The sequence below is a fragment of the Austrofundulus limnaeus genome, unplaced genomic scaffold, assembly GCF_001266775.1.
Source record: "Austrofundulus limnaeus strain Quisiro unplaced genomic scaffold, Austrofundulus_limnaeus-1.0 Scaffold29, whole genome shotgun sequence".
In the NCBI taxonomy this organism is placed as follows: Eukaryota; Metazoa; Chordata; class Actinopteri; order Cyprinodontiformes; family Rivulidae; genus Austrofundulus; species Austrofundulus limnaeus.
The window spans coordinates 1,375,745-1,388,449 of NW_013952431.1; the positions used below are offsets into that span (position 1 = coordinate 1,375,745).

The window sequence follows — 12,705 nt, forward strand, 5'->3', positions numbered from 1 at the left end:
GTTGTGATGCAAGCAGTTGACACTCACCTTTTCTGGACAAGTGTTAATGATTTATCTAATGTACAGTATTGTTAAAGTGTTTCAGTGCATCTTAGTGTGCACATAAAACTTCAGAACGCCCCTGGCCTGATCAGAACATTTGGTTCAAGGCTTTCAATTTATTGAATGACTTTCAGCTTGTCTGAGGTGTAGAAACTTGATGCAAATATCAAATATTCCACAATATCTGCTAATTCCTGAGAGTACATTCTCCAGTTCCAACCCAACATGATTAACTGCTGTGTTTCTTTAGGCCACCTGGTAACATTTTTTGCAGCCTTTTTTTTATCTCTGTGAGTGCCTTCACAATGGCAGCACAGCTGGAACTTTAATAATTTGACAACATCAGTAAAAACACAAAATGCCTGGAGATGGTAATAACCTCCAGACGTTTAAACCGTGAGCCGTTCTGTTTTCTTTACTAAAGCAACAACTTGGATGAAATGTATGACATGAAGGCTATCAATTCAATGTGTAAATACTAAAAGTCCATTTTATTTTTGTGAGCTAAAACAGATTTGGTTGCAAATATAAAACWACAAAAAAGTTTTTAATCTGTTAATTTAGGCTAAATATGGACAGAATAACAATAATAATTGGCACTGTTTTATATTGGTTTTAACAAAAAAATTACTGTAATAGGACAGAAAGCAATGGACAGCCATTTTATTACAGAGTTAAAATACTGAATCAATGTATTTTCTCCAGCACCTGATGAGTTATTTATTTATTATTTACTGGCTTTATAAGACAATCTACAAATTAAATTTGGAGTCTACAAATAGAAAATAAAKTCACCAGGTAGACTTTTACATTTATTGGCTTCAGTTGTTTCCCTAAAACAAATCTGTGTAGGTGTCATTTAAAATACCACAATAAAGTGTATTAAAGTCTTAAATGACTTCCGTTCAGGTTTTATTTACCGTATTTATTTTCAGTTGTTTCTTTTTCTTCTTTATGTTTTTTCGTTTTATTCAAATAAAATTTCAAAATTTCATRATCTCATTTATATGACTTTTTATTACCAGATTCCAAGATATTGGTTTTTAAAGCTTTTGTACTCAGTGGTAATCAGCTGCATGCAAAAAACAGAAGTGAACTTGTCTTTAGTTATTGATTTACCATCCTCATCACGCAGGAAATGATTAAACAAAATTTGAACAAGTGGCTACACCTTCTATCTCCATGCAGAGGATTTTTTAAGAAAGCTTTTTTGATTGTAATTTAAACAAAAAACAATATCTGCTTTTTTTTAAAAGAGGAATTTGTAACTTTGTAAAATGAATTTTCCTCCTACGTGCGAGTGTGTGCGCAGGTGTGTGTGTCTGTGTGCATGGAACAGGATCGCATTTATCAGACATGATGGGGCTTTCTCTGACCAGCAGTGTCAACAGGGCATCAGTCAACTGCTGCTTCTCGCAACATGAAGGTAATAAAGCAGATGGCTTATCAGTGATCTGGTTATCCTTCAAAACCTTTTCTTTTCTCCCCGAACAACTTTTGTGTAAGTAACACAGTCACAAACGGCTGGAAATCCTCATGTTTAATCACCTGCCCTTTAGTTTTTTTTATTACCAGGTTTGTTAATGCTACTTTCTTGGTAGTTTGACTTAAATAAATAAATAAATACATACAGCTACAGTATTTATATAATGACAGACAGTGTGAGCACATTAAACTGATGCACTGTTTGTTGGTGAATTACAGAAACAAGTGAGTTTCAGGGTTCAGATGCTTTTTATATTCAGGCAGCCTGCAATGTAATGTTCTGCTTTGTGCCAGTTTGTGTGGCGAGCCTCAGGTGTGATTGAACACACAGCAGTGATTTAGCACTTCTCTGGCAGCCAGGTGTTCATTTTACTAACAATAGAGCTGCTGCGTCATTGTGCTACGGGCCAGCCCTGTCCTCTCATCGCAAATTAAAGAGAGCAGGGCCACAGTCAGCGCGTGTCGTTTCAGGGTCTGACTTGTAAATGGTCTTTTTATTTAAGGCATCCTCTTTGTCTTGCTAATCAAAGATGCCTCTCGTTTGAAATGCGGGTGAATGAAATGAGGGATGGGAAAATGGATAAGAGAGATGGATGGGGGAGAGGACAGGTTGAGGAATACAGTGAGTGGGTTCTTGTTTAATTCATTAATTCTGTTTTAAACAGCTGGGGGTTTTGGATGTGCTATCTATCTTTTTAGCATCAGTCTAATGCAGGACTTCGTGACACTAGATTAATATTCCTGTGGAGATTTGGCTTCCTGTTCAGTAGTCTGGAGCAGCTTTGTGTTTGTCAAGCACTTTAACCTGTTTCCTGCTCTCTATACTAATGCGACCACAAGGGTATGATAATATTTCTATAATAGCGAGGCAGATTTAATTATGCATGGGCCCTGAATTCATTTGTAGGGGGTGTATACATTGCTCGAACTTTGGTTATGCTAAACTTGAGAAGAAATATTCTCTGGAGGGTTTCAGAGTTGTTCAGGGTAAAATTTAACAGCTGATAAAGATCCTTTGTGTGTTTGAAGGATGTGTTGCGCCAGCGCATGTCTGTGTTTTATAATAAGAACCGACTTTGAAAAATGTGCCAGTCAGGGGTGCAAGGTAAAGCTCTGATCTAATATCAGCTAGATAATAGTGAAGTGATGCTGCCAGCTGTGACAAGTTACGTAGTATGGTGCACCTGCTGACAGACATCAAATAATTGTTGAGTGAAGCACTTAAGCTGTGTCTCAGTGGGACCTTGAGAGTTTGATTTTCTTTCCATTTTGGAAGAGAAAAAATATTTAAAGGCTTCAGTTAATTTTGTTAGACAGAACAGTTGGCCCCAAGCTTTTACATGTTTTATTAAAAAATAGGTCATCATGGTTGTGACAAACTTTAAAAGGTGAAACAAAAAATATATAGTAATGAAAGTTAGGTTTGGTGGCTGAAAGACCTGGATGTGACAGAATAAAGCAGGTTTAGTGTTTATTTTTTTTCAAGTGAATGAAAATAAAGAAGCAAACCCAACACCAGAATTAATATTAAAAAAAAAAGGTTTCAGAAACCATCTTCACATGACATTCAGCATAATGTTCAATAGCATCAGTGGTATTTTCTGTGATTTCACTTCAACCAAATTAGATTTTTTTAAATAAACATCTTTAGTGCTTGGTGATTTCAAAAGGTAAATTAGAAACATACACATCTTTATTATTGTTAGAAAATGTTGTGCTCAATACACTTACTCTTATATGGCTCCCAAAGATATGTATTTTAACTTAAAATGAGTCTGTAAAACAGTTTTTGGATGTTAAGGAGAGGTGATGTTTGTGCTTTTACAARGATGTGATGCTTTGGTTATAAGTTATTTGTCTTAGAAATAAGAATTTGGTCACATTTTCAAAGAAAAAAAAACTTTACCAAACACAAAAAAATGGTCTATTGTTTGTTCTCTTTGATTAAAAGCATGTTTGTTGGCAAATCTGATGACACAAAACATTTAAATCTAATGAAACAAGTTGCATAATCGTAGTTTTGTAAACTGAACATACAAATTCTACAACCTTAGTTATTTTATACATACTTGTTTTTAACTCATGGCATGGTGAGCCTCGAAAATCAACTTTAAGTTCATAATTCTTGACAGAAAACACACACAACAAATTAGCAGTGAACAAAGTATATCCAGGCTTTATCATGCTCATGGAATTGTCACAATAACAAGAGCAGGAGTGCTGGTAGATGTGGGTCAGGGTAGAGTTTGACAATGAAATAAGCAAAACTATGGAAAAAAGGATAAAACCAAAATTTTAAACAAAACCAAACATATGAGAGAAAAACTGTGTCCAAAACAATTAAAAGCAAAACACAACACTCAGACAGAGCTTTGTGTTTCATAAACCTTTATGCTTCATCGCATTATGAAGTATTTTCCAAATTGTTAAACTATCATTTAAAATCTGATGAGTAATGCATTTCATTGTTTATTTTGGATGCAAAAAGCTCTATTTCATACAGTAAATGGATGCTGAATTACTTATTGCTGCTGAATGTGTTGTTTCTGCAGAGACCTTAATCAACACGAGGTAGCTCTGTGCAATGATCTGTTCCTGCTCTAAATTGGCTTACCTTTTAAATTAGCCATGTTTCTTTCCCTCCATCACATCATTTGTTTGTCTTTTTTAAAGGTGAGTCTAATTATTGCTGATTTATTAAAAAAGACAGCCTGACCAGAAGGAAGACCGTCTGGCATTTTTTTTTTATTCTTTGAGGTTTTGAGTTTCAATTTTCTTGCCTATGTTGACTAAAAATGAGACATTTAACTATCTAAAAATACACATTGTTAGTCTTAAATGTATGATCAAGACTAAATTGGATTTAATGTTTTTTATTTGTTTGTTTATTTTGCAGAGAAAAAGCCCTGCCTTATCTAGATTACATAACATCAAATGTGTGAAGATTTGTAATTATGAGTGGGTGTTTGTGGTTGTCTGAGGAAAAAGCTTTCTTGGAAGAAATTATTCATCGTCTGAGCTCCTGTTATAAATGCATGTGTTTGTGTGTATTCATTTGTGAAAAGAAGAAAGGAAAATGCTGGGCACCAGAAATACTGTAGAAACACATTTTTTRCCCCTCGCTTCATCCAGCTTAGTGTGGTGCAAAACTTTGTAAATCATTTTTCAAGAATAGCTACCACACTGTGGACTTATGGCAGGAAATAAAAGAGAGAGGCAGGAGTGCTGGTTATTGCAGCAGAAAAGCYAAACAAGAATCATTCACTTTGCTCACTCATTATGTTTTCATCTATCAAAGCAATTTATAGCTTAACAGATCCAGCAAAGCGATTATTGATCAGCGGTCGATGGGCTGTGTTTGCGTGTCTCTGCGATGTCTGGTAWCGAGCAGAGTGCTGCATGATCTTTGGGCTGCAGCCAGGCATCGCTGATCAACACTGCCTTAAAACAGATACATGATGTACATCAGTGTGAGTAAAAAAAAAAAAGGAAAGTTGAATCGTTACCAGTTTGCACATCACAGATTTGTCCTCCTCACCAGGCAGCTTTAACAGCATGTTTACTCAGTTTGATCTTGTGTGAGTGTTACTCAACAGAAAGCTTGATGTTACAAACAAGACTGATTGCATGTCTTTTGATGACATGCTAAGCTTCACACTAGGGGGAGACAAAGACCCTTCATGAATATTAGAGCATTGTTGACCACAAATAACATGAACAATGAGATATGGTAATATTTGATCATGTAAAATAACTAACACCTCAAAATTTTGTTTATTCATTGGTATTTCTTTGGGCAAATCATCAAAGCAAACATAAAGGATTGCTGTAGGTCCAACCAGTCTTATCTGTTAGATAAAAAAAAAACAACCAGGTTCCCTTCTGTCTGTGTTATTTGTAACCTATTCATGTGAAACTAACAAAACATCTGAATTTAGAGCCTTTTCTTGTCAACCTTTTTGCTTTATGTGTCTTAAAATGCTTACCTGAGCAATGAGGCAGCTGGGGCCTTTAACTGAGACTTAATTTAGTCAAATGTGGGCCACGTTACTGGGTTGTATCCTGAGGGAGGCACATTGTAACAACAGCATGGCAAAAGAGGAGCGACARGGTGGAGCAGGAAGGGGAGAGGAAAGGTAATAACTTTCACAGTGTATCTAAAAGCCACATTGCTATATTGTTGGATGGTTCTTAGATTGGGTTGGGCAGTCAATAACCAATTTGGATGAACTTGATTGATGGTAAAAAAAAAAAAAAAAAAACACCACTGAGGCATTTGAACAGTGGTTTGTGCTCTTCAATCCTTTAAACTTCTTGGAGCAAAACTACATTTCCCAACGTCATCTTGGCATTTTGTACAGAATAAATGCTAACCGTAAATTAATTTGCCCTAACTCTGATTTGATGTGATCTTCCTTGATACAGACATGTCCAGGTTGCCATAACAACAGCTGCTGCTATATCTGTCACCGCTGTTAGTCATGGCTAACTAAAAGAGCAACATCCCTCTTTATGTGTCCAGGTTTGTCCCCCACCTCTTTTTATTTCTATTAGCGGTTTACCTTTTTTGCTGCCTTTATTTTCCGCAGCTTCTGCAGCTTTGCATGTCAAAAGCACCTCTGTTCTCAGCAAACAAATAAATATAGAACTCCTTACAATTTAGCACCACGTTGAGCTCCGTGAAGACTGACAATTAAAACACGGAGGGTTTACTTCAAGCAGAAACAAATCGAAAAAGTTGCTTTGTTTGCTGCTTTTCTGCAGCATTAATGAGAGCTGGAAACACCAGGGGTGCTTATGGTGGTTGAAACGACTCCATTCTTTTGAACAACACTACAATCGCAAATAATAGGGGGAACATAAGAAGAAGATGCTGAGAGTCAATACTGTATTTTTATTTTTATTTTTCACATCTTGGTAAAACTTTGAAATTGGGACACCATCAATTTATTGGCGTCTGAGCGACGACTCGAAAGCAAGCAAGAKAAAAGTGAACAGAGGGACGTCAGTTACGATTGTGGAATGCACTGTATTTATTAGCTCAAACATAGTTCACTCACACATGAGATATTTGTAACAGACAAAGAAAACACCTTGATATGATTTCATCAAATTCTAAATATTTCCTACGGTATTGCACGATAGAAAGAGGCACACGCTGAATCTCGGTGCAGCAGAATTTCAGCAATCGTCAAAGCTTCAGAAACACATTTTAGCGTAGCGAAGTGCAGCCACACTTGACCTGCTGAATATACTTTGACTTCAGAGCTGGACATGGATTATAGATTTATACAGACGCAATTAAAGGAAAAACCTTCGGATGAAGTCAAATAAAGAACTGTGTAATTTTGTAGAACACTGTGTTTGTAAATTCATGTCAGTGTGACTTTATATATGCATACAGAAAGGCAGATACAAATACACAAATATACATACAGTAGAAAAGCTTTCCATTTATCTTAAAAAGAGTATTGGTCAATTCAAATAAAACTGTGACCCCAAAACACARCACGTCTTATAAAAAAGTTATAAAATAAACTATGCAAGTACTAAAGAGTCAGTATATAATATAAGAACTTTGACAACAATAGGACCGATTGTCTCCTCTGGTTAAATACGGTTTAAGTTAGAGAAGTCACAGATGCACAACTAAATATTAGGAAATATACGCCTACACAATATCAGGTCCAACTAGAGTATGGCTGTTTTTTTTTAAATTGCAGGATACCTTTGTTTTTGCTCTTTAAAGGGATAGTTCAGAACGTTTAAAATGGGGTGTTGTGGAAAAGTCATGAGCAATGARTATCTTACCTGCTGAAGATAGCTCTCTGAGCCTAAAGTAAAATGCTGCCACCTTAAAACAACTCCAGTAGCAAAAAMAATTCTTAGGAGCTCATATGGATATTATTTCATAAACATTTCTCTTGCCATCAGCTTTTTGTTGCATTATTTACAAGTGCAAATAGTAACAGCAGAGGTTAGCTGTAGCAATTTTGGCGCAGCGTGGAACATCAAGGTTTCTACCAGAATAACCATGTCATGTAAAAATGTCAGTCTTTAAAATYTTATTCAGGAACACAAATATAAATAAAAAGGATTGATGTTTCAAGATGACAGCGATCCACTTTGGTCGACATCAAATGCCTAAATTTCTGAAAAGATAACATTGCTGACCTATAAACAGTTGTTGAGCTATTCACATGTGAAGTAACAGGAAATGAAGACAAAGGGGAATGTCTGAGTGTAAAGAGATTATTGCTACAATAACTATTAACACAGACTGTAGAGAATAAGCTGAGACTTCTCTAGATTATTTTGAGTCACTATCAGAGAGATGAAAGAGTCAGAGTTCGAACAATATTGTTTCAATCAACAAAGGCCAAAGTTAATAAGAAAAACAATTCCAGTTATGTGACAAAATGGGTAAGATTGTGTATAATGGAAAGTTTTTTTTTAAATAAAAAATGTTTTATTTGACTTTTTTATATTTGAAGAATATGCAAGTCACAGGCACATTAAAGTTGCAGTTGGTAACTTTTATAAAAATGTTTTCTATTTTATCCTTTTTTTACATATTTGTTAAAACTGTCATGAGACATGTAATCTGTGAAAAAAATTAATCTCCTGTGGCTGCTCCCAGTGGTCTTACAGCCATTTGCAGAAATATACCGCTCCCAGTCAGAAACAGCCAATGAGAGGATAGTGCTGCTCCCACCCTTAACCCTGCACAGCATGTGCCATTGTTCAAACTCTGTGTGCTGCAGCTGTGCTGATGGTGGAGAAATAAAAGGTTTTCTCAATCTGATAGTATTAAACTGTATTTCTCCAAACTGAGGTAAACCAAAAACGCTATCTACAATGGTAAGATATTAGTTAAGCATAACTTTTCCACAGAACATCACATCAAAAAATCTGACTTGTCAATTTCAGCTTTCATACTTATAAAAGCATTTACTTAAGCACTTGAGAAGCCCAGCATAATGTTTATAAAAAGGAGAAAAAAGAAGAAAAACAAACAAACATTATATATATATATATATATATATATATATATATATAYTGTGTGTGTGTGCYTAGTGTAGCAGCACTTGGGTATTTTTCACTGGCTTTTCACAAGACACGGTCGATATAAAGGAGAGGTCGGTTGGCAGGATTCGCATGGCTCTCTAGGAGAAAGTATGCCTTCATAGTGTCATAGACTAGACTGTGGTTTCAGAATCCCTTGTGCCAGCACACTTGATCAATACCTAAAAAAAAAAAAGAAGAGAAAATGATTTCTTAATTTTAATATTAAGAATGTGTTTTCAATAAAGTGTCACTTTTGGAGCACTACACTGAAAATATCAAATTTTACATTATTCTACACCAAACAATATTACTACACAGATCCATGCCAAAGTCTATAATACAAAACAAGCTCATTAAGAGTATAGATTGCTATCACTTTCTTAGATTTGGAAGTTATTACATTTTTAATGGGATGTACTAGGTGTTTTCTAGTGGAAAAACAATGTTGCAAGTTAAGACAATAAATGAACAATGAACACAAATGAAAGATTTGTGGGTCTAAAATGACAAAAAATGAAAGCCTTTTTCAAAAACAGTGAGCAAAACAAAACACGGTGGTGATCGAAGCAACAAGACTTTTACTACAGTGCTGCACAGCTATGGGTAATAAGGTTACGAACGATGGGTTGGAAAAATGAGGAGATGGTTTGACTGATCGGGGTCAGGCAGAGAATGTCACATGTAAAATACCATAAAGCACTTTTATTCGGTAACAGGAGCAGCTGGATTGTCTTTCTGCTCAGAGGGAATGGCTAGGTAGTTTGTCCTGCAGGCAGATTGTACAAAAACAAGAGGAGTGTTCACAAACTGATGATAAACTCACTTATCAGGCAAGACACYGATAACTGAGTTTTATTCAGTTCGGAATAATGGGGCTTTTATAAGCATTTAATTCCCACGTGTACTTTAATGTAGAGATCATCTGTTTAAAAATAGAAAAATGGTGTGAGAAGGTTTTGAGAAACTGCGCATTGAAATGACTTGACACACTCATGCAGCATTTACCTGCAAACTTTCAGCCTGTTAGAGCCACATCACTTAAAGTGCTTCACTTATCTACATCTGCACAGTGTATCTGTAGACTAAGCAAGATTTATGTTAATCAAATCAATTTTGGAGCTCAGTCAGCAAGCCTATATATAATGAAATAAAACAACTTTTTTGAGCAAGTACCACTTCTTGTCACATTTAATCTCGTCTCTACAGTAAGATGAACAAAATGATCTGATGCACAAATGGTGCATCATTAAAAACTCAAAATACATATTCCTCAATGGGATATGTTGGTGTTCTATGGAGTTGTTGTTAGCTATCAATGTCTTACCTGAGGTAGAAAATGCTCAGAGCATTTTCTTTATAGAAAAGTTCTGAAGTAAATTTTTAGTTTTACAACTTTAATCTTAATTATATTAATTTCATTTTAATTATCACAGTTATTAGAAAAACTATTTTTAAAACTTTTAGACTATCATCACTTTTACGTTAAATGGTTATTAACAGTTTGTGGTTATTTATAATGCAATCTGTTAACTGTATTGATCTATATTATTAAGCAAATGTTGTGCTTGTTTGTTTGTTTGTTTGTTTGTTTGTTTGTTTGTTTGTTTGTTTGTTTGTTTGTTTGTTTGTTTGTTTGTTTGTTTGTTTAGGAGAAGGGTGTACATAGATATGGCAGTGAACACTATCTGAAGAAAAATTAAGAATATATATAATATATAAAATGTTTTTAATACAATGTTTTGCTCGTGGAAGACAATCTGTTCTACCCTAAACATTGATGGTAAGAGAACACAAACAGCTAAGTCTTTAATGGAAATAACAACAGACTTAAATGTAAAAAAATCATCCAATGCACAAATGATTTCAGTATGAAGGTTTATAAAATAGCATTTGCATAAATGTCTTCAGACTGGTAACAATCTGCTTTGGAAATGCCTTTTTTTTTGGACTAGCCATTAGCTCATCTCCCTAGAGCAAACTTTGACCTGGTATTCCAAACTGATAATGCTCTGAGTGATTTCTACTGCGGGTCTTWTATTGATTACTGAAAACTTCACAGAACACCACTTTAAAAACATCTAAACTACCCATTTAAGCCCGAATGCCTCAGAAACCAACTGAAAAGTGGTCTCTTTGAGCAAGTTTGACTTATTGCTCTAGATGTGTTGTCAGGCAATTAAAAAAAAATCCTATAAACTCTGTCAGCTGCAGAACTCCTACAATGCTTCAACAGTCCAGTGAATGTTGTATCTTTTCAAAAGTTAACCTTAAAAGCCTTTGTGACTTTTTTATTTTTAGTTTAAACAAAATATATTGATCACAGATTCCCTGAGCCAAGACAACTTTAAAKCTTCTCATTAATCACTTCTCTTTTTATTCAAGAAATTAAAAGAATCAACTGGGAATTGATCAAAAACTTCCTTTTGTCCCAGCTGATCCCACTAAACAACTTCTTTAAATGTATGCAATTTATTTGAAGTCAAACAGCTACTTTATTAACTGTTTCATATTTGTTCAATAAATGATTGCTTTTGGACATAGTTTTACAGTAGTTGTYTAGACAAAATTTTGGGGTTATTGGGTCTAACTAACCCCACGTCAAACTGTTCTCTTCAGAAGAAAAACCTGTGAAATCTAGACTTTTCAAGACAATGTTTACCCTCTATTTTGTTAGGAACAACAGACACTTTTTTTGTTGATTTGATTAGACTCTGTCCTACTTGTGTCTATTTAATGTTCTGACAAAATGGAAAGTATGAAAAGCTTTTTCTACAATAAAAGGCTTTTATGTCTTTGACTAAGTCAGATTTGCAATTTGAATTAGTTCTTTACAAATATCAATAGAAACACAGCATCTCCCCAAAGTATTATCTGGTGCCCTTTTCTTTAATATTCAAATTTCTTGTATAAAAGCTGTCAACATGCATCAACTGCCTAAGTCAACATTGGGAACATCCAATAGAACTGACTGCACAGGTGGGTTTGACTCTTTCACAACACCGACAAGGTGACACAAAAGTCCTCTTCCAACGAAGCTTAAAATCCTGCTCAAATGTAAAAAGCTTGCTATTTAAAAAAATCCAGGCAGTCAGCAGAGCTTCAAATTATTCAGGTCTGTCTGGCTGCCTCTGTAAAAGAACAGATTAAAGTTGCAGGAGGGTTAAAACCAGTGCGGCGCAGACTCAATTACTTCCATGTCTGTCTATGKGTCTACCCTTTTCTGTCTGTCCTGTCAACTGTATACGACCTCCAAAATCTCTTGTGGCTACATCTGAGATTTTAAATGAGAATTATGTAACGGGAAGAAAAAAAAAAAGAAAAAACACTGGTAAAACTGTGACAAAAGTTTGTTTTTACTGAATATGAACCCATTTGTGTTTTATGGTGCTTGTCAGTGATATCTGAGTAGGACACATCTAGYGGGTTTAATCTCCTGTCTGGTCGTATCTATGCATCTATGTGAGACTCACGCTGTGTCCTGCGTCTGCTCATCAGACTTGGAGATCTTTCTGTAGCAGTAGACCATTTCTACCAGTAGCCAGAAGGTCAAGAACACCAGCAGCACATACATCATGATCTGAGAGTAGAACGCTGTGGGGTCCTTAGAAGCTGCAAAGCACAGACYATATGTACATGTTTTATTCAGCATGCATGTATTCACTGAACCATTTTGTGCAGCAAAAAAAAAAAAAAAACAATGATAAAATAAAAATACAGAGCCTTTATCACAGGTTTAAGGAAGTATGCTGAGCTTGTTCCGTGCTGTCAACCCATACTCTACTATCATTAATATATAGAGGGCCGGAGAGTCTAGATCAGCAGTTTACTGATATTTGATGAATTGTTTCAATTTATCATGGCTGAGCACATGTAGGCATGGGTCAGCATTTTCTACTATTTGTGTTTTTTTTTCTAAATGGGAACTTAAAATAGTGTAATTATCATACTGTATTTCTCCTAGATAATATTTGGCAGACTAATTGTGATATCAAGTGTTTACCACGTTTCAAGTTTCTGGGAAAGAGCTGAGAACATTTGGGAGCTGGCATCAGGAAGTGTGTGTGTGTGTGTGTGTGTGTGTGTGTGTGTGTGTGTGTGTGTGTGTGTGTG

General features: G+C 35.3%; 1 protein-coding gene across 3 annotated transcripts in view; it reads right to left on the reverse strand.

The window, feature by feature from the left end:
- Positions 1-8,593: 8,593 nt before the first annotated feature.
- Positions 8,594-12,705, reverse strand: part of scn3b (sodium channel, voltage-gated, type III, beta) — an 11,455-nt gene continuing 7,343 nt past the window's right edge. For 2 of the 3 annotated variants that reach the window (XM_014005262.1, XM_014005261.1), the window contains exons 4-6: positions 12,066-12,204; positions 9,286-9,361; positions 8,594-8,774 (exon numbers count right to left, since the gene is read on the reverse strand). In XM_014005262.1, coding sequence (XP_013860716.1) covers positions 9,298-9,361; positions 12,066-12,204 — 203 coding nt within the window. In that variant the 3' untranslated portion in view covers positions 8,594-8,774; positions 9,286-9,297. The remainder of the gene's footprint in view (positions 8,775-9,285; positions 9,362-12,065; positions 12,205-12,705) is intronic. The other variant, XM_014005263.1, reaches the window with a different exon arrangement.